This window comes from Schistocerca piceifrons, chromosome 2 (genome assembly GCF_021461385.2).
Source record: "Schistocerca piceifrons isolate TAMUIC-IGC-003096 chromosome 2, iqSchPice1.1, whole genome shotgun sequence".
Classification (NCBI taxonomy): domain Eukaryota; kingdom Metazoa; phylum Arthropoda; class Insecta; order Orthoptera; family Acrididae; genus Schistocerca; species Schistocerca piceifrons.
In genome coordinates, this window is record NC_060139.1 from 260,517,647 (window position 1) to 260,544,139 (window position 26,493).

General features: G+C 44.0%; 1 protein-coding gene across 1 annotated transcript in view; it reads left to right on the forward strand.

Annotated features, from left to right (window-relative positions):
• LOC124776932 (ryanodine receptor) overlaps positions 1-26,493 on the forward strand; it is a 694,095-nt gene that overhangs the window by 137,694 nt on the left and 529,908 nt on the right. The window contains exon 2 of the mRNA XM_047252151.1: positions 20,786-20,890. Coding sequence (XP_047108107.1) covers positions 20,786-20,890 — 105 coding nt within the window. The remainder of the gene's footprint in view (positions 1-20,785; positions 20,891-26,493) is intronic.

A 26,493-nucleotide genomic window follows, 5' to 3' on the forward strand; every position in this document is an offset into this window, starting at 1 on the left:
AACCGCAGTCGGGAGGAAGACATTTCAAATCCCCATCCAGCCATTGTGACTCAGGTTTTCTCTGGTTTCTTGAAATCACTTCAGGCAAATGGTTCAATTGAAAAGGACATGGCCGTTTTGTTCCCTCAGTCCGACCTCATGCTACATTTCTAATGACCTCATCGACGATGCAAAGATCTCAATCGTCGACGGGAGTTTAAACCCTGCTTTGACTGAGCTGTCGTGCTGGTAGCAGAGTCTAGTGAGCGCCAGACAGACGCGCCTGTAGGCTCGGCAGTGGAGATTCCGGCCAGTCTCTCTGTCAGCCCGCTCAGCACGAGCACCGGAGACAATAGCGTAGGCGGAGGCAGGGGAAAGGGCAGAGTCGATATCCGCTAGCCGGGGCTGTCGAGGACCCTGCTGCCAGGCGAGTGCTGTTCCTCCAGGCCAGCTCACTCAGTCTAATCCCCAAATGCCAGAGGTCAGACTTCTAGCCAACTCTCGCGCCTCCTTCGAGAACTTTACGAACACTACACTGTGTATGATGAACTGTACCAGGCACGCCAACCAAAACGATTGGCATTGCAGTCACCTCTCTTACCGTAACACGGTGACTATACAAACCTGTTAAAAGTCGTTCTACTATTTTTTACTTGGACCTTTATATACACTACTGGCCATTAAAATTGCTACACCACGAAGAAATGCAGACGATAAACGAGTATTCATTGGACAAATATATTATACTACAACTGACACGTGATTACATAACCGTGGTTGCGGTTACCCTTGACGCTGCATCACAGACAGGAGCGCCTGCGATGGTGTACTCAACGACGAACCTGGGTGCACGAATGGCAAAATGTCATTTTTTCTGATGAATCCAGGTTCTGTTTCAGCATCATGATGGCCGCATCCGTGTTGACGACATCGTGGCGAACACACATTGGAAGCGTGTATTCGTCATCGCCATACTGGCGTATCACCCGGCGTGATGGTATGGGGTTCCATTGGTTACACGTCTCGGTCACCTCTTGTTCGCACTGGGGGCACTTGGAACAGTGGACGTTACATTTCAGATGTGTTACGATCCGTGGCTCTATCCTTCATTCGATCCCTGCGAAACCCTACATTTCAGCAGGATAATGCACGACCGCATGTTGCAGGTCCTGTACGGGCCTTTCTGGATACAGAAAATGTTCGAGTGCTGCCCTGGCCAGCACATTCTCCAGATCTCTCACCAATTGAAAACGTCTGGTCAATGGTGGCCGAGCAACTGGCTCGTCACAATACGCCAGACACTACTCTTGATGAACTGTGGTATCGTGTTGAAACTGCGTGGGCAGCTGTACCTGTACATGCCATCCGAGCTCTGTGTGACTCAATGCCCAGGCGTATCTAAGCAGTTATTACGGCCAGAGGTGGTTGTTCTGTGTTCTGATTTCTCAGTATCTATGCACCCAAATTGCCTGAAAATGTAATGTCAGTTCTAGTATAATATATTTGTCCAATGAATACCCGTTTATCATCTGTATTGCTTCTTGGTGTTGCAATTTTAATGGCCAGTAGTGTAATTTCAATTTTTCTCGTCGTCATTGATATTGCACGATGCCCCGTCTCGCTGGTAGTGGCCGCCACCGGATATTGGGGGTGCTGGGTTCACTCTCGCCTCACGCTGTAACAAAGATCAGTCTGCTGAGTGTGGCCTTCAAAGCATTGCATTTATCAGCTTCTTGTAAATCAAAATTCTGTAGTCACACACTCCTAGCAACGACAGTATTGTCAGAGTATCTCCGTTTTGTCACATTCCGGGAGAACATAACAATTTTCCTGAACAAGACTTCAGTTGACTGCTGAGGGCTGTTTGATCAAAAGGGTGGCGCTACAACAAAGGCGTTTTGCTTCACGCAATTGTTTACCGCTAAAATACCGTACGTTTCAAGAATAAAAAAATTGGTTCAAATGGCTCTGAGCACTATGGGACTTAACGTCTAAGGTCACCAGTCTCCTAGAACTTAGAATTACTTAAACGTAACTAACCTAGGGATATCACACACGTCCATACTCGTGGCAGGATTCGAACCTGCGACCGTAGCGGTCGCGCGGTTCCAGACTGAAGCGCCTAGAACCGGTCGGCCACACCGGCCGGCTAATGAATAACACTTTTAGCTGTGTCGGGTTGGTGTTTTTACTGTATCGTCAGAATTAACCTGTATCTTTACACAGGGACGATCTCACCGTGTCAGTTTTCGGCAAAATAGTGTAACTCATACCGTTATGTGACAAGAAATAATAAACAACAGAAGCACGAGACAGCACATAAAGCACGGAAGATGTGTAGGTGAAAGAAAATAAACTAATCGTGTCTTCCGTAACGTGGAAATTATCTGCACGTTTTTGTTGCTGCACGATGAGAGTGGCGGTCGACAGGGCGACAAACCCAGCACGAGGCAGTCGGCGGCGGGACGCACTGTGTTCTCTGTGCAGAGCAGAGCAGAGCTGAGCTGCGGTTGGCTGGCTGCTCTCGTGATTCGCGCGACCCCGTTCCAGGGCGGCGGAAGGCGGAAATATTTATGAGGCGGCAGGCAGGGGCGCCCGCTGCCTGCTTTAAAGCCGCCAGCCCAGGAACACGGCGGCGTCTGCTGCACACACCAGCACTGGCGACGCTGTAATCTGAAGCCGTCGGCACACGGACCGTGCATCCGAACGTTGAGCGTTCAGCGTGCCAAGTTTCTGACGTCATAGCGTGGAATAGCACGTTCGGGAGTCTTTCCGAACGTGCAGAGCAATATCTGGCATGTCGGATATTCTAAGCGTGCGTCTGAGCGTTGACCAATGAGGTGGCACAACGCCACCTACGTCATAGGCACGCCATCCCCCTTCAGTACAGAGTTGTGAGGCGTCATATTGGCATTCATTTCAAGCCTATATTTATATATGCCGTTTCTGAGCACCAGCAAATTGAGAATAACTCAAAAACCCGTTGTTAGTTGTGTGATTCGTTCCAATAAAGTAATGAGAAACATCATATTCGTGGCAAAAGAATTATTGCAACTTGCATATTATGAGAATAGACTATTTGAAGGCAGCGACACACTGAAGATCCACCCAAAACGCATTGTTCTTGGTACAATTTGTTATAATTAAATTTCATTTAGTAACGTAATTATGTACGATTAACGTTTTCAGCGACGGTAAGACATTATGATTAAGTACATGCAGCGTGTTGTTGGTTTAGCGTAATGAATAGCGACTCTGTCCGGAAATGAGTTTTTGTTGGAGCGGTGGATCGCGTCTTAACACTTCCAATTTTTTTTCCCAACATTTGGGTTTTTATTAAGTTCTGATGCTTTATTATTAGTTTAATATAAGTATTGCTATAATATTTGATGTTACGTAAATATAAGTTCACCTGTTTTTGAGAGGTGACTTTGTTCGATTGGCTTAAACTACAGGACAGCTTGCGCTACTTGTTTAAAGATACTTTATTCGTTTTTCTTTTACGCTTCGTAATTCATATGTTGCAAAGATTCTGCTACTGGGTAGGAACAGTGATCAAGTAAGACTGACCTTGGGGTTTTACTAAAACGTGGGAATGATAGAATAATGTTTATGGTATGCGGACAAGTATTCCAAATTTGTACCGCACTGTTTGTAATAGGACTTTTATAAACCTATGTCCTTATTGATTGGACATGGTACTTTCCTTTTCGTGGACGATGAAGGAAATGTGCGTTTTAGTAGAGCTGAAGTGGGAATTTTACGCGCGCCCGTTGAGTAAACAGTGTGATTTACGAATTAGAAACATCCCGCAACTGCCGCTGGAGCGCGTTGCGATCGCGTATACCACGTTGGGATCCACGTACCGTATGCACAAGTCGCATCGTTCCTGAGCGTTCAGCAGCACGTTGAACTTTCCACGCTCAACGTTAACGTTCGACAGCACGGTCCGTGTGCCGACGGCCTAAGGACACACTCCGAGATCGAAAGGCAGCAGAGCTCTAAGAGACTACGACAAATAATTTCGTAGTAATACGAGCAACTGGCCGATTTTTTTCGATTTTTTTCCGAGACCTCGTGACATCGAGGTAAGCTGGTGTTTTTCCACATACACGTGGAATACTGCATCTTTTCTACGAAAATCTATCGATAATCGCGTGATCGCAATTTGTTCCACCTCTGTTGTTATGAACTATTCGTGAACACCGGACGATCCATTCCAGTTAACAGCGTTAGAGCACAGGCACGGGAATTCCATCGCACTCCTCGCTGAAAGCTTTCATTTGCTAGAGATGCCATGCGAGGGGTAATGTTGCAAACGTTCTTTTAATAGCACCAACTTTCAGGTTTGATGCCCTTGTTGTCGCCACAGTTCTCCGTTAATCTTAGGCAAGGGAGTCACGTACGATGTCTGTCTGTGAATCGTGTAAACTTTCCCCTGCGTTCAGATAACTTACTTCAATGTAGCCGGACAGAATGAAGTGAAAGAAATGAAATGGGAGAAAATTTCAGTGACTGGAGAGAAATCACAAAGGGAGTCCCACAGCGTTCAATTTTGGGACCACTCCTATTCTTCATATATGTCAATGACTTCCCATTTAACATTCATCAAACAGAATTAGTACTTTTTGCAGGCAGTACTAGTGTTATAATGAAGCCCATAGACAGAAAGCAACATAAGAGATTGTTAATGACGTTTTTCAAAAAAAAAATATTACGTCGTTCTCTGAAAATGGGCTCTCCGTTAATTTTCAGAAAACACAGATCTGTGCACTAATAGAGTTATTTTTTTTTTTAAAAAAAGTACACAAACAGGAGTCAGTAAATAGGGTAGAATGCCGAAATGTCTGACAGGCAGAAGTTCAAGTTTTAAATCTAGCCTCAAAATCATTTTTGCTGGACGACTACTCCTATTCCAGGAGCAAATTTTTATTTAAAAACTGGTAGCCTGAAAAAAATTTAGTGTAGTTGCATTAGTGCATGGACAGCACTATAAGTTATATGTTCATTAATGTTAAGTCTGATCATGTGTATATATGACTCACTCGTCCTACTTCATTATGATAAAAGAAACGTTCAAATAAAGTATGGAATATGTAACTAACTATCCAGGTGATGTCCTCAACCACTACCTATATTTCGACAGGGTGAACATACCGTCGTCGTCAAATGAAACGAAAAATCGATGTACATCGCATCTTAAAGCCACAGTGGCCGGGGCTACGTCAACCACAAACAAACAAAAAACAGTGCATTCAGAAAGACAATGCACATTGTAATCTGGAGCCACCACGTCACACATTATCGACGGCGAAATATTGTTTAACAACAGGAGAGCATCACCCCCCGCCGAGGGCTTAAGCTGACGAGCACAGCGATCTTTCGTCGTTTTATTCGTACCTTGACGCTCAGTGAGTGTTGGCCTGTCGAAATATCTGCGCTTATCGAGGACGTCACTCTCCGGCTTTCCCGTAAGTTACTTGAACATTCGACACATACGGAGAAGCTCAAGTTTCATTTTGCCCTGGGTTTTATCTTATTTTAAATGTTTCTGTTCTGTAGTTTTTGAAGCGGACATTTGGGACCAGTTCAGTGCTTGTCTAAACGAGCGTGGAAAACCGTCTAAAAGCTACAGCCAGGCTGGCCGTGCAGCAGGCGGACGGTCATTAATCCGCTGTGGCGGTACGATCCGGGTCTTGCTCACTACGTCGCTTCACCAAATATACAGTTCCGCTGCGCCAGTAGGTCCGAAGCTGTTCCAGACACACGACAACATCATCGCGATAGTTTCAGGTTGCTGCTTCCCGGATGTACAAACACGTGGTAAAGATTACTCTGAATCATGCTGTTTCAACCTGAAGGCCGTGCAGCCATTTACCGATTATGTACAGAGAGTTGCGTATAGGACGTGATCGAGTGCAGGCTACGAAAGTAGGAATGACAGTAGCGAAAGCGCAGACGGAAAATGGCTGCAATACATTAGGGACAAATTCGCTTATGTCGTATTGAACTTGGCAACTGTTCACACAAGTTCAGCACGATTAGTCCGTGCATCTGTGCTACTGGCACTAAAATTGTTTGTACCTGCAGATTAGATTAAATTGCAACGAGCTGAATTAGACTAGGCCATGACTGGAAACTGCAAACATATAGCTATGTTAAGACTCTGTATTGCGAATGAAATTAGACGAATAGTCCTTCTTGACTAATAAACAAATATAGAATAGTATCGATTAGCACACATAGTACTACACCATAAACATTAACTTAGGTTATGTACAAACTGCAGAAAAGACAGGATGACAATAACTTTACTGTTAAAATACTATAGCAAGATCCACACTAATAAACAGCTGGGTGGACTAAGGTAAGAATAAGGAATCTAATAAGAGATACTTTGCAAGGCTCGTCGTAAATTCCAGGCTTACAATCTATGGAAAAAACGATGGAGGGATCTCGTCATTCTATATGTATCCTCTCTTCTTTCATGTCAACTTTAAAATATTAATTTTCTACAGAAAGTATGACTTTTTCTTACAACTTTTTTCTTTATTTACTTTTCTGTAATTCGAGATTCTTTAATAATATAATTTTGTCTTACTACAAGGACTCTCAAATTAATTCTAAAAATAGTGTTTGCTCAACTTATTATAGACCCTAAAATAATGCGAATAAAGGTGAATTACGTCAAGAAATACATTCATTTTCAAAGGCTATATAAAAGCTTTGCAACGTTATATAAAATAGTCTGGTTACAGTATGTCTTGCAGTGGCTCAGTCCACAGCCGCGGAGCTCAACTTCCACGATCATGGAGAAGCTACTGTCAAATTAACGAATGTTGGATACGTGATGCCATTTTGCCGGAAGCGAGTTTGTCCCAGTCGTTGGTTCTCTCTTTATCAACATCATTTAACAGCGGTACAATCTACGTGAACACAACTGCCAAGGAATCCGCTAAAGAAAGCAGAATCTAATACCTCGTATGAGGTCTTGAACCTCACGCTAAATCAGTTAAGCCAGTGATGCACACACACACACACACACACACACACACACACACACACACATATATATATATATATATATATATATATATATTCTTTCAGATTACCCTCGCACAGGAGAAAGGAGAATATGATCTAAAAAAAGATCCAAAAAAGATCCATCATTTTTAGCGCTCTGTACCCCAATCGGTAAAAACGGAACGCTTAGAGGATCGCTTTTTTGTCTCTGTCTGTCCGACTGTTAAGAACCCTTTTTCCCAGGAACGGGTGGGCGTATCACGTTCAAATTTGTCACATAATGAAGTCTAAAAAGATCCATCATTTTTAGCGCTCTGTACCCCAATCGGTAAAAACGGAACGCTTAGAGGATCGCTTTTTTGTCTCTGTCTGTCCGACTGTTAAGAACCCTTTTTCCCAGGAACGGGTGGGCGTATCACGTTCAAATTTGTCACATAATGAAGTCTATGGTTTCTTGGCTGTGTAAAAATATTAAGCTTCTAAGTCAGTGCAGTCAAAAGATACAGCCATTTACGTCACATATATTTTATACTCGCAAAATCACTGATCAAAACCTATAGGGTAGTTCCCGTTGATCTCTAATCGTGAAATTTGGCAAGAAACAAAGTTTTACGGAACAAGCAAAGGAAAAAATCCGAAAATTGTTGAGTTGTAATCATATCACACGAAAAAATTATTTCTTTTTCTTTTTTTCATTGACTTTATTGCTCATATGAAGCCTTTCGGAATTTATCCATCATCAGATATCTAGGAGAATGTGTGTGAAATCTTATGGGACTTAACTGCTAAGGTCATCAGTCCCTAAGCTTACACACTATTTAACCTAAATTATCCTAAGGACAAACACACACACCCATGCCCGAGGGAGGAGTCGAACCTCCGCCGGGACCAACCACACAGTCCATGACTGCAGCGCCTTAGACCGCTAGGCTAATCCCGCGCGGCTATCTAGGAGAGATTACTGCAAGTAGATATGCCGTATGTCAGACAAACATTCGCAGATTAGTCTGAATATCTAATGATGCGTAAATTCCGAAACGCATCATACGAGCAATAAAAGTCATTCCCTGCATGTTGTTTGACTTTTACCATAGCAGTCCACCCATCCTCAACGGGGAACTGGTGATTATCATAACAATGGTCGCCGGTCTCGTACATCACTTTGCCACATTTATATGATTGAAATTAAAAGATTCTCGAAAATCTTGGAGTCCCTGGAACCGATATCTTGCCAGTATCAATATCGATACCAGGCAAAAATGCTCCAGATTCTTGATGCCTGGCCTAATGATCTGTCCGTATATACGTGATAATGTTTGTACGGAACCTTCAACGCGTGAGTCCTACTCGAAGTTGACCAATTTTTGTTAATGTGTTTCTCATATTACGATAACTCTGTGTACGAAGTACGTCAGAGGCGACACCTCGTGAACGATTCAGCACCTGACCAACCGCAAACAGCACGCAAACTGTGAAGTGTGTATTGAATGAGAGCGTACGGAAACACTTTGCCGAGATTAGCGGTACAGTGGGCTGCAACTGAGTAATGACGTAAGAGTAAAGCCCCCGGCTGGCGGTAGAGACGCGTGCGCCCGCTACGCTGGTCAGGGACTGAGGAGCAGAATCCCGGACAGCGGCGCCGCTGCGGCCCTTTGTGTGGTGCGGACGGCTGGCTTATCCTGCAGCCTTCACCCGTCAAGCTGCGCGGTGCTCCGGACAGCGAAGCGGCACAGGGACAGGCGCGCTCTCATCTGTCTTTCTGGGGCCCCCAAAAACACGTGTCACAAAAGTCGGAAAGGTCGGGACGGGATAGGAAGACCTCCCCCCTCCCCCCCCCCCCCCCCGCTCTCGCTCTCGCTCTCTCTCTCTCTCTTTCTCTTTCTCTTTCTCCCCCTCTCTCTTGAAACCCCCTTCCCCCAACACCATCTTTCTCTCCCCTTCCACACCCGCAGATCACAGCCTCACAGTTACTCTGGTTCTAGGATCAAAACGCCCAACAGAACTGTCATCACCAGACGAGAGCTCATGCGCAAAGAAATCGGAAATATCCGTTGAGTAGCATGCGGAGTATAGCAGAATTATATTAGGTGATGCTGAGGGAATTACATTAGGAAACGAGAGTTTTGCTATTTGGGCAGCAAAATAACTGATGATGGCCGAAGCAGAGGATACAAAACGGAGACTGGCAATGGCATGAAAAGCGTTTCTGAAAAAAATAAGTTTGTTAAAATGTAATATAGATTGAAGTGTTAGGGAGTCTTCTCTGAGCCGGCCGCTGCGGCCGAGCGGTTCTAGGCGCTTCAGTCCGGAACAGCACTGCTGCTACGGTCGCATCTTCGAATCCTGCCTCGGGCATGGATGTGTGTGATGTCCTTAGGTTAGTTAGGTTTAAGTACGTAGTTCTAAGTTCTAGGGGACTGATGACCTCAGATGTTAAGTCCCATAGTGCTCAGAGCTATTTGAACCATTTGGAGGTACAAATAAGGCTCAATAGCTTGTGATCAACTGCTCCTGCTCTAAAAACCTGTGACTTTTTGACATTCGTATCATCTCTACATTTATTCTGTCCTCAAAAATAGTGCTTGGCCGTTGCACATAACGGAAATTCGTCGCAGTCAGTAAACTTCCTAGAAATGCAGCTGGTTAAATATATTGTTTAAGAGTCTACTACCGACAGAGAAGTTGTTAAACATTAAGGCTCTCAGTAAGTCAGACTGAGTACACAAAACTGTTTCGTGAACTACAAAACAGGTAATGAATAATTAAGAGCAACGTTCTGAGAATATTTGCAAAATTAAAATTAAACAAAAATCCGTGTCGGACTTGTAGTCAATTCTAATACTGCAGGAACCAAATCTATAAGAGTTCCGATATCTAGGCGCTGCAGTCTGGAACCGCGCGACCGCTACGGTCGCAGGTTCGAATGCTGCCTCGGGCATGGATGCGTGTTATTTCCGTAGGTTAGTTGGGTTTAAGTAGTTCTAAGTTCTAGGGGACTTATGACCTCAGAAATTAAGTCCCATAGTGCTCAGAGCCATTTGAACTATTTTGAAGTTCCGGTATCTGGGCAGCTTGCACAATTAAGATAAATGGGACAAAATATTCAACATAGATCATTAAGCGTACACGATATATAACCAAATGAGCTAAATATGTGTTGTTCAGAACGAGGACTGCGCTACTTTCTGAGCGAAACACATTCTTCAAGTACAGTTGGAGGGGTAGCCGCTAAGCAACAGAAAAGAGCCAGAAAACGACCCCATCTTGTCTGTAAAACTGTATGTTTTTGAAAATAGGTTAAAAACTATTTCTGGAAGCTGAGAATAATGTTTGTTATTTCTTTGTGGAAGGGTACGTAGTTAATGATTACGATATGTTTGATTTGGAAATGTTAAACCATGTAACTATGAAATTTTATCATGTGTTTTACAATAACCACGGAAGTTAGGGCTCGAAAAATGCTTTTAACGTATACGAGAATAACGTAGATCTATCTTACGTATCATAGGGTACGTAGCTTATTATTTGTCATAGGTAGCAGAAAATTCATGTTTTATTTTTGTCGGAAGTAATATTTTCACGTAACGCTTACCATTAGGAAGAGGTATTTAGACATAAAGCACGCATTTACCAAGTGTGAGGAAACAGTGCGCAACGGAAATAAATATCCCGGCAAAAGCGAACGCTTTGGTTGCTTTATGAAAGTCTGCAAATACATGCTCTGTGGCATTGTCAACGCAGACAGTACCTATTTTTATATTAGATTGTCCAAATTCTTTTAAAAATAGTTTCCAAACCTACCGTTCGCATACGTTTTAAAACAGACAACACTGCGACATTCATCTCCTCCAATCCGATGTGTTTATCACAGCATTTATTATACTTCAGCTTGAAAGCCTCTCTATTATTCAGCCTGGTTGTAGAACAAACTTTCGGCAACTTAACGTGTCATTATCAGGTTACTGCTGCTCACTGAGGAGTAAAAATGGTTCAAATGGCTCTAAGCACAATGGAACTTAACATCTGAGGTCATCAGTCCCCTAGACTTATGACTACTTAAACCTAACTAATCTATGGACACCACACACATCCATGCCCGAGGCAGTATTCGAACCTGCGACCGTAGCAGCAGCACAGTTCCGGACTGAAGCGCCTAGAACCGCTCGGCTACAGCGGCCGGCCACTGAGGAGTAACCTCATGATGACGGCACGTTACGCCGTCGAAAATACGGTCTACAACGATCAATCAATCCGACTGCATACCCGAGAGAATTTCAAGCAGCATATTGGCCGGAAAACCCTACGAACACATATTGTACTTCTGTTAGAGAAACAGTAGGCTAACACTATTAACAGATTCTAAAAATAGTTAAATTTACAACACTTATACTTGATAACGTACAAAAGAACTGTTATTTTTTCAACATTCTAGAAGTAACAAACAGTTACCCACTAAAGATGGCTTAGATACCAGACTAGTATGAAATGTCAATAATTGTGCCACGCACGAGTCTAAATTTTCATAACAATTTTTTCTCGTTAGCGTGGTAAGCACAAAACAGCTGCAACATCAAAAGGAGGATACCGCAATAGTTTTGGAGTTATTTATAACTTTCCACAGATGATTCCTTTTCTTAAAGAAAGTTTGCAGAATACGAGAGCACTACTGAATGTCAGGTCGTGTACACAGGATGGCGAGTATTAGTGGCTTATCATTCATCGCTGTGGCCGTAAACAGAGACACGCCGGCGCCCGGGGACTTGTGGCTGCGCTCTGAGTGCGGAAGCCTGTAGCGCAGAATTTAGTGAGGCTCAGAGTCCAGCGGCCCGGGGCGGGGGAGAGTTAAGTCGAGGTATCGGCTCCAGCTGCCAGCTTCTGGCGGTGCTGCGAGTGTCCCCGCGGGGATACGGCCCAAGTCTGAGCTTCTTCGGATCTCACAACTTCCCCACACGGGTCGCCATCTTCAGTTCCCAACTGAGCTGCCCAATACAGCAGTAAGATCAATTTTAACAGCCTTGCTCACGTCCCTTATTCATTTACTAACTGCATGCGCAGGTTACTATAATTTGTATTATCATCGATCGAAATCATTTGGCACTACCCAACGACGCAGAGAGTAGCGACCGAAGTTACGACGCCGCTCGCCCTAATTTATGTCTTTCGTGATTTCTTCAAAATCACTTCCTCGAAAAAGTCCATGCTCGATTTCTCTCCCCATACTCGTGCAGTGCGAGCTACACTCATGCTCATAAATTAAGGATAACTGCAGAATTTGATGCCACACAACGTGGCACTAAACAAAACTGGCGCTAATAGCATAGGAACATAGGGAACACACACAACACAGATCTGTAAGTCCACGGTATTGGTGATAAGTTTAGAAAACCGTCCCGAAACACATCTTCTACAAAACGCCACTGTTTCTTGCGCATGTACCCCGACATCAATATGAGATGTGATCACCATGCACACGTACACAGGCCGCACAACGGGTTGGCATACTCTGGATCAGGTGGTCGAGCAGCTGCTGGGGTATAGCCTCCCATTCTTCAACCAGCGCCTGTCGGAGCTCCTGAAGTGTCGTAGGGGTTTGAAGAAGTGCAGCGATATGTCGATCGAGAGCATCCTAGACGTGCTCGATGGGGTTTAGGTCTGGAGAACAGGCAGGCCATTCCATTCGCCTGACATCTTCTGTTTCAAGGTACTCCTCCACGATGGCAGCTCGGTAGGGCCGTGCGTTATCAACCATCAGGAGGAAGGTGGGACCCACTGCACCCCTCAAAAGGCGGACATACTGGTGCAAAACGACGTCCCGAACACCTGACCTGTTACAGTTCCTCCGTCAAAGACATGTAAGGGTGTTCGTACACCAATCATAGTCCAACCCGACACCATCAAACGACGACCTCCATACAGGTCCCTTTCAATGACTTTAAGGGGTTCGTATCTGGTTCCTGGTTCGTGCCAGATGAAAACCCGTCGAGAATCACTGTTCAGACTATACCTGGATTCGTCCGTGAACATAACCTGGGAGCACTGTTCCATTGACCATGCACTGTGTTCTTGACACCAGGCTTTACGGGCTCTCCTGTGAACAGGGGTCAGTGGAATGCATCTTGCAGGTCTCCGAGTGAATAAAGCATCTCTGTTCAGTCGTCTGTAGACTGTGTGTCTGGAGAAACCTGTTCCAAAGGCTGCAGTAAGGTCCCGAGCAAGGCTACTGCAGTACTCCGTGGACGTCTGCGGGCACTGATGGTGACATATCGGTCTACTTGTGCTGTTGTACACTGTGGACGTCCCGTACTGTAGCGCCTGGACACGTTTCCTGTCTGCTGGAATCGTTGCCATAATCTTGAAATCACACTTTGTGGCACTTGGAGGGCCCGTGCTACAACCTGCTGTGTTTGACCAGCACCCAGTCGCCCTAGTATTCTACCCCTCATAACGTCATCAATATGTGTTCTTTGAGCCATTTTCAACACACAGTCACCATTAGCACGTCTGTAAACGTCTGCACACTTACTCGCTGCACCGTTCTCTGACAAGCACCAACACAACAACTCTGCATATGTGGACTGCTGCCAGCGCCACCGTGCGACGACCGCAGGTCAAATGCACCGCAGGGTCGCACCCCGAGGTGATTTAAACCCGCTAACCGCCCACCAGAGCGTTGTTCCACAATGTATCGGCATTATCCTTAATTTATGAGCATGAGACAATGATATTCCCGTCACCTGTGGAACACGTCACTCCTGACGACGCAAATGAACTGTCTTTTGACAGTTGTGGACGTCGGACCCAGTTTCTAGTATACGGAGAGCAGGGGACTATGTCAAGCCCGGAGATGATTAGTCTGGCTTCCCGTGATCCTTGTAAATGAGTTGTGGTCGGGACATACTATGCTGGCTTACTGGCGAGTGGCTTTTCCTTGAAGCCAAGTATATTACAGCGTACAAACGTCTGAAAAATCCTGGCAGGAAGCAATATTTTACAGAGGAATTCTAATAATGGGAGCTGGAAACGGCCATTGGAATTGTGAAAGTGCCAATATCCTGCTGCGCAGACTAATGGGCTGAAAGCCCTGAATCTTGGAAAGAATTTCAGTAGTTGCGAAGAACTGTCGAAATCGAGGAGTCTTTTGACAGCCCTTCTAGGTGTTGGAGTCTTGGGCTCTCCTGATCAGAGGTACTGACCTGAGACTGATCCTGACTTCTGAGTTCAGGGATTTAGTGATTCACCGTTCTTCCAGAAAAAAAGTATCTGAGAGAGTTGGTAAGCGTGTTTCTCGTTTGGTGATGAGGTGTGCTGATCGGTTTTCTAGTTTCTGCAATCAGGAGTTTGGTTTAGGAGATAGGAAGAAAACGGTTTCATATTGCGGATCCATTACCTAGCTGGAGGTGGTGTCGAATGAAGGAATAGAATTCGTAACGTCAAATCAAATGCGTAACCATATATATGTTTCTGTGCAAACTTGAACTGTCGTATTTTTGTCTCTTCTGGCATATTGACTTTGAAATGTTATCTTATTTCCTCTTTGTGGATATTATCGACGGAAGTGGCTACGAGGTAGCTAGAGGAACTGTACAGACTACTAGCGGTGTACGGTTTCCAGTCAAGAGAAGGAGTCTCGAAATCTTGAATGCAGTTAAATTGTTACAGGACACTGTTTAGTGGTACAAGGGTCGCGACAATTTGTACCTCACGTCGTGGGTCAGAGCGAGGCTGGGAACCCTTACTCAGACTGATTTTACTAATGAAGAAGTCCGAGTATCATTCTGGATCAGGAAATAAACGTTTCCTAGTAATTAGAGACCGGTACGAAGCGTAATTTTTCCCGTGCCCCGCACGTCGCTAAGAGTGAGTGGTCTATGGCCACGGCTGCGGGTGGTGATTTGCGCGCCGCTGCCAGAACACCGCAGACCAGATCAAAGGGACATTAGACTCTAGCCTTCATTCATTCTTTAGAAGCAGAGAGTTTCTGCGTTGAAGACTGGAGAGACAAGTCAAAAGTGTGTGTTGAGCCGTTCGAGCGGACACACGCAGGCCGACCTGTGGCAGCTGCTCCTATTTCCTGCTTTTAGTAATAATCCCGACATTGCCGTCAATACTCATCTATGCTGTCGTTTTTCGCAAGGGATATCAATTATGCCGAGCTACAGGCAGAGTGTGGGCGTTCGAAAAAGACGTACTTCAAGGTGCAAAAATAGATTCATTGTGCAGTCGTCCACAATGAACGTGGGTGCGTGAAACTCAGGCGACGTTGAGAGATTTCATTCCGGACTACCAAAATAGGTGCGCCAAAATCTGGAATAACAGCGGAAATTTGTCTCTCTGACGAAAATAACGAAAAAAGAACCGGCAACTAACATTTCATGATTCAAGCAAGAAGCAAACTAGGAAATCTCAACTACCCAAATTATTACAGGTGTTAAGCCCAAACAATGGAACTCATTTTAGATGTGTCAGTGAGAGAATGCTGTCTGAAATCTTCACGTCTGTGTTTCTCATTACTCTATACCACTGACCATCCATTTAACCCGTCCCTCACACATACATGTAAAGGAAGCTTCACCAAGATATATTTCACAAGATTTTAGCTTCTACACGACTGAAGATAGAAACTTGGGGTGGATTTTATCTTACGCGTAGGAAACATCAGATTTTACACGTACTGTAACATATCACTTCCTAGCTGTCCACCATGGTAACTACCTGGAGAGGTGTCCGGATGCACGGACGTTTCTCTCCAGCGTGTAGCTGATGGGCCGGTCTTTCCTTTGTTGTTGTTGTGGTCTTCAGTCCTGAGACTGTCAAGCTTCTTCATCTCCCAGTACCTACTGCAAACTACATCCTTCTAAATCTGTTTAGTGTAGTCATCTCTCGCTCTCCCTCTACGATTTTTATCCTCCACGCTGCCCTCCAATACTAAACTGGTGATCCCTTGATGCCTCAGAATATGCCCCACCAACCGATCCTTTCTCCTAGCCAAGTTCTGCCACTAATTTCTCTTCCCTCCAATTCTATTCAATACCTCCTCATTAGTTATGTGATCTCCCCATGTAATCTTCAGCATTCTTCCGTAGCACAACATTTCGAAAGCTTCTATTCTCTTCTTGTCTGGCCGGCCGCGGTGGTCTACTGGTTCTAGGCGCGCAGTCCGGAACCGCTGGACTGCTACGGTCGCAGGTTCGAATCCTGCCTCGGGCATGGATGTGTGTGATGTCCTTAGGTTAGTTAGGTTTAAGTAGTTCTAAGTTCTAGGGGACTGATGACCACAGAAGTGCTCGGAGCCATTTGAACCATCTTCTTGTCTAAACTATTTATCGTCCACCTTTCACTTCCATACATGGCTACACCCCATACAAAGACTTTCAGAAACGAATTCCTGACACTTAAATCTATACTCGATGTTAACAAATTTCTCTTCTTCAGAAACGCTTTCCTTGACATTGACGGTCTTTCCCTAATCCTCCTAAATGGGTTGTGGTCGGAGTCTACATGGCTGGCTTACAGGCAGAGGAATTTCCCCGTGGCGGCCGGCGTTTACAACATCCGTGGCAGAAAAAGTAGTTAAAGCCCTGCGAGAACACAGCACCTTACAGAAGCACTAGTGGGAAATGGTCAGTAGCAGTGCGTACATTATGCTTCTGATCCTAATTCACTCTAGAGTGGAGTGCGTATCAGAAGTCAGGAGTCGGGCGTCCTCAATGATCAACCGAATCATTTCATTCAGTACGGAAGACTGACCTCATTCCATGTCCGTTCAGCGACTTTTGCAGATTGGTGAGCGCCGACTTTTTCGGTAACATGAGAGATCTCGGAGCAGAGCTTGGAGTCATCAGTTAGCCAAAAGTTTTGTGGGATGAAAGTGAAGGACTAGCCTGGGTTTAATTCATGCTAGTAAATTTGAGTTGTTTCCGCGTAAACCTAGGTGTAGCGTTTTTGTGTGATTCTTTCCGTACTGACTTTGAAGTGAATGTCTGCTTTGCTGTTGGGGTGATTTTCGGCGACAGTTGTCAGAAGCCAGTGGGAAGCGGTGTATAGAACTGTTAGCGGCGAGGATACTCCGCTGCAGTGGTCGGATCTCGGAATATTTTCTGAAAGTAGTTACATAGCTACAGGGCATTTAATTGATGACTCTGGACTGATCTAACAGTGTACCAGAGCAGAGACATAACCCGGGTCCGGCGACAAAAGTTTCCGATTACATCCTCGGAGTAGCGCGTACCGTAATTTGTCTTGCACGCCACACGTCGCGAAAAGTACGTGCATTGTGGTCGCAGCCGCGGCACCACGGAAGCTTCGAGGCTCGGACGAAAGGAACGTTTCAAGAGCCTTGGGTTAGAGTTAAGTTCAGAATGAAAGTTTTCATGTGTTTTTGACAAATGTTAAATGTTCCACCCAAATGACGCACGACAGACGTCCACAGACAGGTTGGTCAAACTCATTCCATATGTCTGGACTTCCTGCATTCACTGCTGCTTCTAGGCGGCCTCGCATTTCGCCCTGAGTTGTTAGAAGGCACACAGACGAGGTCTCTTACAAACCCCCACAAAAAAAACAAAATTCATACATTGAGATCAGATGACCTTGGAGGCCTGCCTACGGTGCAACGTATGTCCCTCAAACTTGTCATGCAGGAGGAACAAAGTCGTACCCTCGACGAAAATCACCCCACACAGTTGTAAGTGAATTGCAGCCATTGAACTGAGAGCGTAAAACGCCTTTTGTTGCTACATTATCGACATATCGATTCGGCAGGCATTAGGGTAATGGACGAGCGACCGAGGTAGCTGCACCATGCAGACCCCTTAGGGTGCGTTCACAGTGGCACCGACAACGACCGCCAGACGCCGTCACCCGAGGTCGCCCGATAAAATCATCCGACAGCTTCGTCACGGAATGACCCATTTCCGTCAGTTTTTGGCGGGATCAAGTTCGTTAAAGTTGGTTAGGTTAGAATGTGTTCGGTTAAGGAGGTTAGAATCTATTTTTTCCTCCATGGGTGGGATGGATGCCACGACACTTCTGTATCTGGAGACAAGTGCTGCATTGCGGCTTTTGCTCCCAGAGAGACCCCGAACGCAAGTGTACGAGCTCTCTCTGTCTCGAAAAGAAAGTGACCAGTACCGTAGACTCTTTCCTTAGTTACTGGAATAACTAGACAAGTTTTACGAATGTATAAGATGAAGAGAGAAACATCCTTTTACATGGACAAGATGATTCGTTGGGGTACTGAACATCGAGATTATAAACACCTTTCACAATTTGAGATAAATTCAGTAAAATAAACATACATCAGTTAACCTTCAATGTCGTCATTCAGGGTGCACGCGAAATACAGACGTAAATATTAGAATAAGATACTCTGAAAACATTAAATACTGAAAAATGGAAAGACATACACCTCATTTGCAAGCCACCTTATACAACAGAATCAGAATCCTCACCCTACTGGCATAAACTGCGTGTAAGCAGTAATAATAATCTGTAGACAGCTAATGCCCACCTACCACAACCGAAAAAATGTCCACTACAGTAATGTCAAGCGTACGATACGCCACCATTCTCGCTTGAACAAATTATTTTTTGAGATTGTTATTTACGCCTAAAATTTCCTACAAAGATTTTGCCTACTTTTGGTTTGCAATAGAGCTGCGATTTCAGTCCATGGAATACGAGACATATCCCGATTATGATATTTTTTATCCGCAGTATTCCACAAACTCCTTCTTTCTTGGACTAAATGTGTCAGTTTCTCACAGTCCATATTTCATGTATGAGAACGTCGGCCGATTCAACCGAAGAAAACAGTTTGAATTTCGGCGGGTGTCGTCTGGAGTCTATACGTTCGGAAAAAGAGATCGGCTGCATTGTGACCGCGCTCGTAGTGGGATATCGATTTGAAAAGATCAGTCGTCTTCTGCCGATGCCAGTCGTCTGCGGAATCAACCGAATCCACTCCCGCTGTGACCACAGCCCAACGGCAACCACGTCAACTCGGCAACTTACAACTGGTGTCATGGTCAACTTTTAGTTAAAATCTACCGCAAATTTCAATCTTCATTCCAGATACAGTCTTGCGGAATCGGATGAATCTTTTTGGAATACCCTATACAACAATGCCCTTTTCCCTGTCATAATATCTGTACTGAGTTTCACAATCTCCAGGCCTGAGTAACGCTTTTGAAACCACTGTGCAACGAAACCGCATCACTATCAAGGAAGGTACTGTTGTTTAGCAGACTCAGAGTCACTCATTACATTGCTACATTAGTGAAGGAGTTTTGATACGGGCCGCCAGCCTCGTTTGGACACGCAAGACGGGTATGAAAGGTCACAACCTCGAGACTACTGGTTACTGCCCTGTAGCAACCGAAATGTTCTCAGATTAATTCCGACGACTAATCACTTGGCTGGGAACATTTAACGCTAACAATCACCGTATATCTTTCAACTGGCTCCTCAAAATATCCTCAGCAGTCTCAGCAAAGAACAAAAAGTCTTGGCATAAAGACTTAACTGGCATGAAAGTTACGCACAAAAAAAGCACTCCAGTTTTCGCTGAAGCATTACAATTTTTCACCGCTTTAAAAAATCTCGCCAAATCCTTCCCTTCGCCCCACATCTGTTCCAGCTAACTATTAGCTCCCTGACCGGACGAAAACTGGCACTACACAACGACCCCAGCTGGGACTACGTCACTGTACAGTCTACCGCGAAACTAACATCTGCCGTTCCGCTATTAGTAAACCGAAACACTTGTCGGCGGCTGCTAGAAAGTCGGAACTATCGATTCTCCTCGACGATCAAGTCCTGTTGGAAAAGCCTCCTACCCTCCTCGATGATTCGCGACTGACACTGTGACTTCTCGAGTTCGGGGAACTCTCGAAAATGTCGAACATTTGAGTCTGTTCAACCGATTAGCGTTTGCATCCTACATCTATACGTCGCAAGCTACATTCCGATGTGCGGCATATGTACTACTGTTACTGCTATCTGATCCCCCTTCCCTGTTCTATTCGCGAATGGCGCATGGGAAGAATGACCTCCGGTAACTTTCTGTAAGTGCTGTAATTTCTCTGATTTTCTATCTGAGCTCATTTCGCGAGACTTTTGTGGAAGGAAATAATAGGCTACAGATTGACTCTCTTGTTTCTCACACAGGGACATTATAATTTGCGTAGTCCTTCCTACTTCTAACGACAACCGTCTACTCGGTGCTGACGCCTAGAAGAACCGTTCGAGACGTAATTTTTACACATAACTAGCTGGAAAGTTCCCATAAATACTCGTCTGAATACATTTTAATACTGGTTGGCTCGAGGGCTAGCCCAGAAACTCCAGCAAAGCTTTCCCCTTGTTGATGAAGTGTTCACAATGAAGATACAGCAATTCCTTATAATTGAAACTGCAGACTTTATATCAGTCCTTGAACCAAAGACCTTTCATTTTATTTGATAAGAGTTCATTGATAGCTTTCCAGCGTGCCACAGTATGCTCGGTTTTAGGAAAAATTCACTCAATCATATTAAAGCTGTCCATCCGCCATGAACGCCAATGGATGCTTTGTCTCGGCTCAGTGATTACGGCGGTCAACCCCTCCCCAATATACATACATGCCACTTAAGGTAGGTAAACTACTCTCCCGATCGTACAGTCGCTCCTCCGACAGCCCGTCCCTACCAATTTGTAAAAGTTAGTCCCTCGCCCCAAAGCCTCTAAAGAATCCCCATGTTTCACGCTTGCTGACAGCTAATGCAATTTGTGTGCGTGTTTGCAGGAAGACATGGTGTGCCTGTCATGCACGGCCACCGGTGAGAGGGTGTGTCTGGCTGCCGAGGGCTTCGGCAACCGGCACTGTTACCTGGAGACCATCGCAGACAAGGTGAGTACAATACCTCTACTCTCCTGCGTCAGGGCCGGCGATTACTTGCCAGTCCCCTAATAAGCTCACATAATGTACAGAAGGAAATTTACTCATACATAATCACCGTCACGAGAGTGGGAACGGCACACTGGAATGGGAATATTCGTCTAACATTCTCCTGACACTCACAGCAATCCCTTCCAAATACGCTAGTATTTTGCATCGCATAACCTTTGGATCAAATACGAAATCAAAGTCAACTTAATCTAGAAGACTTTTTGACAAGAAAAATGCATCCAAAAGGCTATTTGGTACTTACTTCTCATGTCATAGTTATTTTCGATTATGTGGATACGCAAAATAAACAGAATTAGTGAATGCATGATGGTAATATTCTCCTCTTTAGACCATAAATACCACAGCTCAGGCCCAGTGAATTCCATTACAATGTGCGAAAGCCTCAAGATATCTTATGATGACAGTCAAATGCCGCTGATGGTCACAAACAGTTGTATGGTGACAGTAATATAATGGTTATCGTTGCTGCAGATTGCTGCACGCAGAGCATCGCGATGAAATACCAGAGGTCGAACAGCATCGCAAATAAACAAGTTAAACACACCCAGAATTTGGGATTGTAGCCCGAGAAGCTAATCGTCGACTGAAGTATTACAATAGCTGTAAAATTCCACGCAACAGGAGCGTAAATGAATTTTCAAACATATACCAATGTCCAGTGCTACATATTTCATTCCAACGATAAACAAGTTCTTAAATAGAAGCATTCCCAATAACTGACCGCCTATTTTTGTTTATGGTGTCACGGAGGAAGTGTCTTACATGAGAATAGCACTATTAGTCACTGTAGGCTACATTCAGATGCAGCATAACATCCCCGTAATTTTGATGCACAAAGTAACACCAATATTTGGTAGAAAATATCATGTGATGACGTTTCATCTACCACTATTTTATGATCCAGCCGTTTATTAATGAACAGCACCGCTAATACACGTGTTAAGCAATTCTTTGAGACGAACATTTACATATTTATACCGACAGTTCCAAAGCTGCAATATTATACCCCACAGTTGCATATCAAAGAATGTTCTACAACTGCATCCACACTCTGCAAATCACTGTGAAGTGCATGGCTGTGCATACTTCCCACTTCATCATGTAGTTGCTTCACGTTCCACCATTCGCGTATACAGCGCGGGAAGAATGCGTAACAACGCCTCTGCGCACACTGTAATGGGACCAATCTCGTTCTCTCCAGGGAGGAAGATTTACATGGCGAGCTGTAGCGTATGCCTAGTTTCCACACTTAATACTAGTTCGTGAAACTTGGAAGCAGGCTTTCTCAAGATAAGTTACGTCCGTCTTCGAGAGTCTTCCTGTTCTATTTCTTCAGCATCTCTGTGACATTCTTCCATGGGTCGAACAAACCTGTGACCAGACGTGCTGTCCAGTTCTCTACACGTTCAGTAACCACTGTTAGTCCTATTTGGTACGTATTCTACGAAATTGAGTAAAATTATAGGATGGGAAGCACGAATGTTTTGGTAAGAAATTTCCTTTGTAGACTGATTTCATTTTTCAAGTCTCCTACCAACGAACCACTTGATTTACCTACGACTAAGTCTATGGTATCATTCTACGTCGCATTCTCACAGTGTGTGGCAGCAAGATATTGTAGTGGTAGGATACAGCGTGTTTGAGTTTCGTGGAAACTAGTGTGTATACAGCAGAAAGTTCAACACCAACCGAGGCAGTCACTCATGGCACAACTCAGAGCGACAAAACTGTAGTTTTGGCTTATTCGAAAAGTACAGAATTTACAACATCAAAAATGGAGTCTGCTAATGAACGACTATACGACATTCTGAGCTAATCAAGAAAGCAAAAGTAAGCTACAATACCATTAACATAGTGAAGATCAAGGATGACGTAGGCGTACAGTGCAATTGTTGACAAACTGACACTGAGGACGTGTATCTTAGATTCATTCAGCGCAATGAAAGTGTTACTTCCATCAATGAAGGTTTTATCGATGATCTATTTTGCGAACAATAAAGGAGCAGACTTTATGCTACTATTCAGCTATCAACAGCTACAAGTAACTGATTCAACCATTTTTTATATCTAGGGGTACGAGCACATCCACAATTAGAATGCGTTTACTCATCAACCAAATGCAGCGCACTTGCGCAACAACAGAATCGCACATTGTCCTAACCGATCGAGGAATACCAACCTGTAACTGCAGATCTGGTCCATTTACTTATCGGAAGCTCCAACGGTTCAGAACAGAGAAAGGAACTGAATGGAGCAATAATACAAAGCAGCTACCGACCAGAGTTTCTGATATTTTAAGACAGTTAGAAGTAGACATGTATTCAACAGTAAGGAAGAATCAACCTGAAACGTAAATTTATGTCTAGAAACGAATATTATGTACTGCCAAAACTATTTAAAACGGTTTAATTGAAGAATATAAAGGACAAATAACAATTATTGTAATAATAACATAGTTAACAGACTGGTTTGCAGAATTCCACGAACGAGGCTTAAGAAAATCTTTGAAGTATTCCGACGCCCGTTTCATCGCTGAGATGCATTCTGCGCACCAATATCTTGTTAACACTTAACAAAATTGTAGTACCTGGTTACTGAGAAGTCTTATGGCGGTAGTGCAAACTGAAGTGGAGAACACTGCAAGCAACGCAGCTTTTCCGCGTGTCGCAATTGCCACACAGCGCTTGACTTCGTGGTGAGTTATTAAAAAGCCGAAACCTGCAGACAGATTAAAAGTGTGTGTGTGCCGGCTAAACCCGCACCGCCCGGCTCACAGCTACGCCAAACTCCACTACCAGGGTTTCCCGCATACGCCGCTGGGCCTGCGCTCCCCGGGAAAAGACTGGCGCCCAGACTACTTAGCGGAGTTGTTTTCTGACTACAACTTCCACTCTGCGCTGGGGAGGGCGCTATAATGAAATTTTCTGACCGTCCAGGAGCGCCGTCGACGAATAGTTCGGCAAACATGAATAAAAGTTAACACTGTATACACGGAAAACTTTATGATAAGTCTGTCCACTGTTTTTACAACAGCGACTTTTATTCGCCAGTATAGCTTAACCCTCCGGCCTTCAGTTGGCCAACTGAGGACCGACGTTGTTATGACAATGGACAGAAACATGCATCTGTGAGCTTTGCTGTATACCAATGCATATCTTTGCCACGAAGTTGGTACATAACGAGTTTTTATAAAGTTACAAGATATAAGCATGGTTACAGTATGTGCACATCTAATAGAACACTCTGGCCTCCAGATTTTTCCGTTGCCGTTTCGGTCTTTTCTTATCTTTCGCAATCCAGCGAAGAGCTTATGTGGCCCATCTATCGTGTATTCGTCATCGGAAAACCTCAAAGTATTTGTTTCTTTTCACTGAACTTTAATTCCCTTTCCAAATTTCCCTGCTTTCCTTTACAGCCATTAGAGACTGAATAACGTGGGGGAGGACAGACCACAACTCTGGCTCATTCCCTTTCAACCACTCCTCCCTTTCCTGTGCTTGGCTTCTTCTAACTACATTCCCGTCTCAGTGCAAGCTGTATATAATCTTTAGAGCCCTGTATTTCATCCTCGATAACTTCACTATTTTAATATGGTATTCCACTCAATACCAAGAAAACCTTTTACTAAATCCGTAAATGTGCGTGTGACTCTCTTTAGTGTCTCTTCTAAGACAAAACATGAAGTCGGCATTGCTTCAAATGTTCCTACACTTCTCCATAACTCAAACAGATCTTCCCCCTTGTCTATTTCTACCAGTCATTCCATTCCTCGATAGATAGTATTTACTGACCGCGACGGAAGTAAGCTCCCGAGTCGGCTACACACCTGCAGTTACAACTGTACACACTAACCAGCAAGACGCCTAATGTGCGCACACACACACACACACACACACACACACACACACAAACACACACACTAGCTAACTATTCAGCTACCTGTCGCTTTATCAGTTCATCGTGGCTTCAGCAGACGAGGCTGTAGCTATATCCGGTTTACTGTTGAAGAAAAGACATGCGTATTTACACCCCAAGTAAGTCCAACATACTGTTTTATTTCTACATGTAGTATCCTCGTAATAACTTTCGATATATAAAAATAGAATGTCTTGGTCATTCAAAAGGCTCAACAGCTGGAAGTACCACACCTTTGCTCCATAATTCAAGCTACCCTCTTCCTGATTTCAAAGACGCCTTTACTTTTTTTCAGTGTATTTCAATAATTAATTCTTAAATATGATGATTTTCAAAACTCCATTTTAGTGAACCCAGACTCAAATCATAAGAGTGGAAGGACATGAATGGGAGGCCGTGTGAATGGGACAGTAGGGCTAGGGATCAACACTGGTGCAGAAAGAACTGGCCTGTGAGGGAGTTTTTAAAACCTCTTGAGAAGAACATCCTACGCAAAAACCTTGTAGATCCACAAAACATACTCCTACCACCTCTACATATGAAGTTATGCCTAATGAAACAGTTTATAAAGGCTTTGCCTAAAGATGGACCATGTTTTAAGTATCACTGCCAAAAGTTTCCATTCTTTTCAGAAGCTAAACTAAAAGAAGTCGTCTTTGTCGGACCTGACAGTAGAAAATTGATGTTTGATGTTAACTTCGAATCCACAGTGAACTTAAATGAGAAAGAAGCATGGGTATCATTCAAGCAAGTCGTTACAAAGTTCTTAGGATATGAAAATCACCCAGAATATGTTTCTATTATAGCTACAATGTTAAAGAAATATAAAACTTTAGGATGTTTAATGACCCTGAAAGTTCACTTTTTGAACAGTCTCCTTGATTACTTCCCGGACGATATGGGAGATGTTAGTGAGGAGCAAGGAGAGCGTTTCCACCAGGACATTAAAGTTATGGAAAAACGCTAACAAGGCCGCTGGATCACCAACATGATGGGGGACTACTGTTGGCCACTTCACCAAGAAGTTCTGCAGGTGATTCATAGTAGAAAAAGCTACAAAATAAGCTTCAAAGAAAAAAGAGGAAGAAAATACAACTAATTCCAGCTGACAAGTGAAACCTGTGTTAACATATACCATTGTTTTAAGTAGCTTACTGTAAGTACAATCGTGCTAATGTTGTAACAAAGCATTTCATTAATTTCCCCATTTATCGCATAGCATAGAATTTTTATACTATATAATAAAAAGCATATTGCTCGAAAACTAGGGGTGATACAAAAAAACAAGGGCTAAATTTGGATTCAGCTCATGAAAATCTATAAAGATCAGCTATCAAAGTAAAAAAAGTTTCTCAAAAAATTTTTTTCCTTGGCCTGTGTAACTGGAAGTATAAGTGTTTGTACAAGTCCCTTTTTATATTTTTGTAGGGCATGGAGAGATCCTGATACCTTTGTGCACATTCCAGTTATGTGTTCAGTACAATTTATATTTTCATCTGTTTTTTCTCCTAGACTATCTGCTGGGGTAGAAAAGTTGATATTTGTCCCATTTAAGACTGAAGATGGTATGGATTCCCCATATATCGATTTAAAGGGCCTAGAACGACCAACCAGTACCGCTTGTGTTT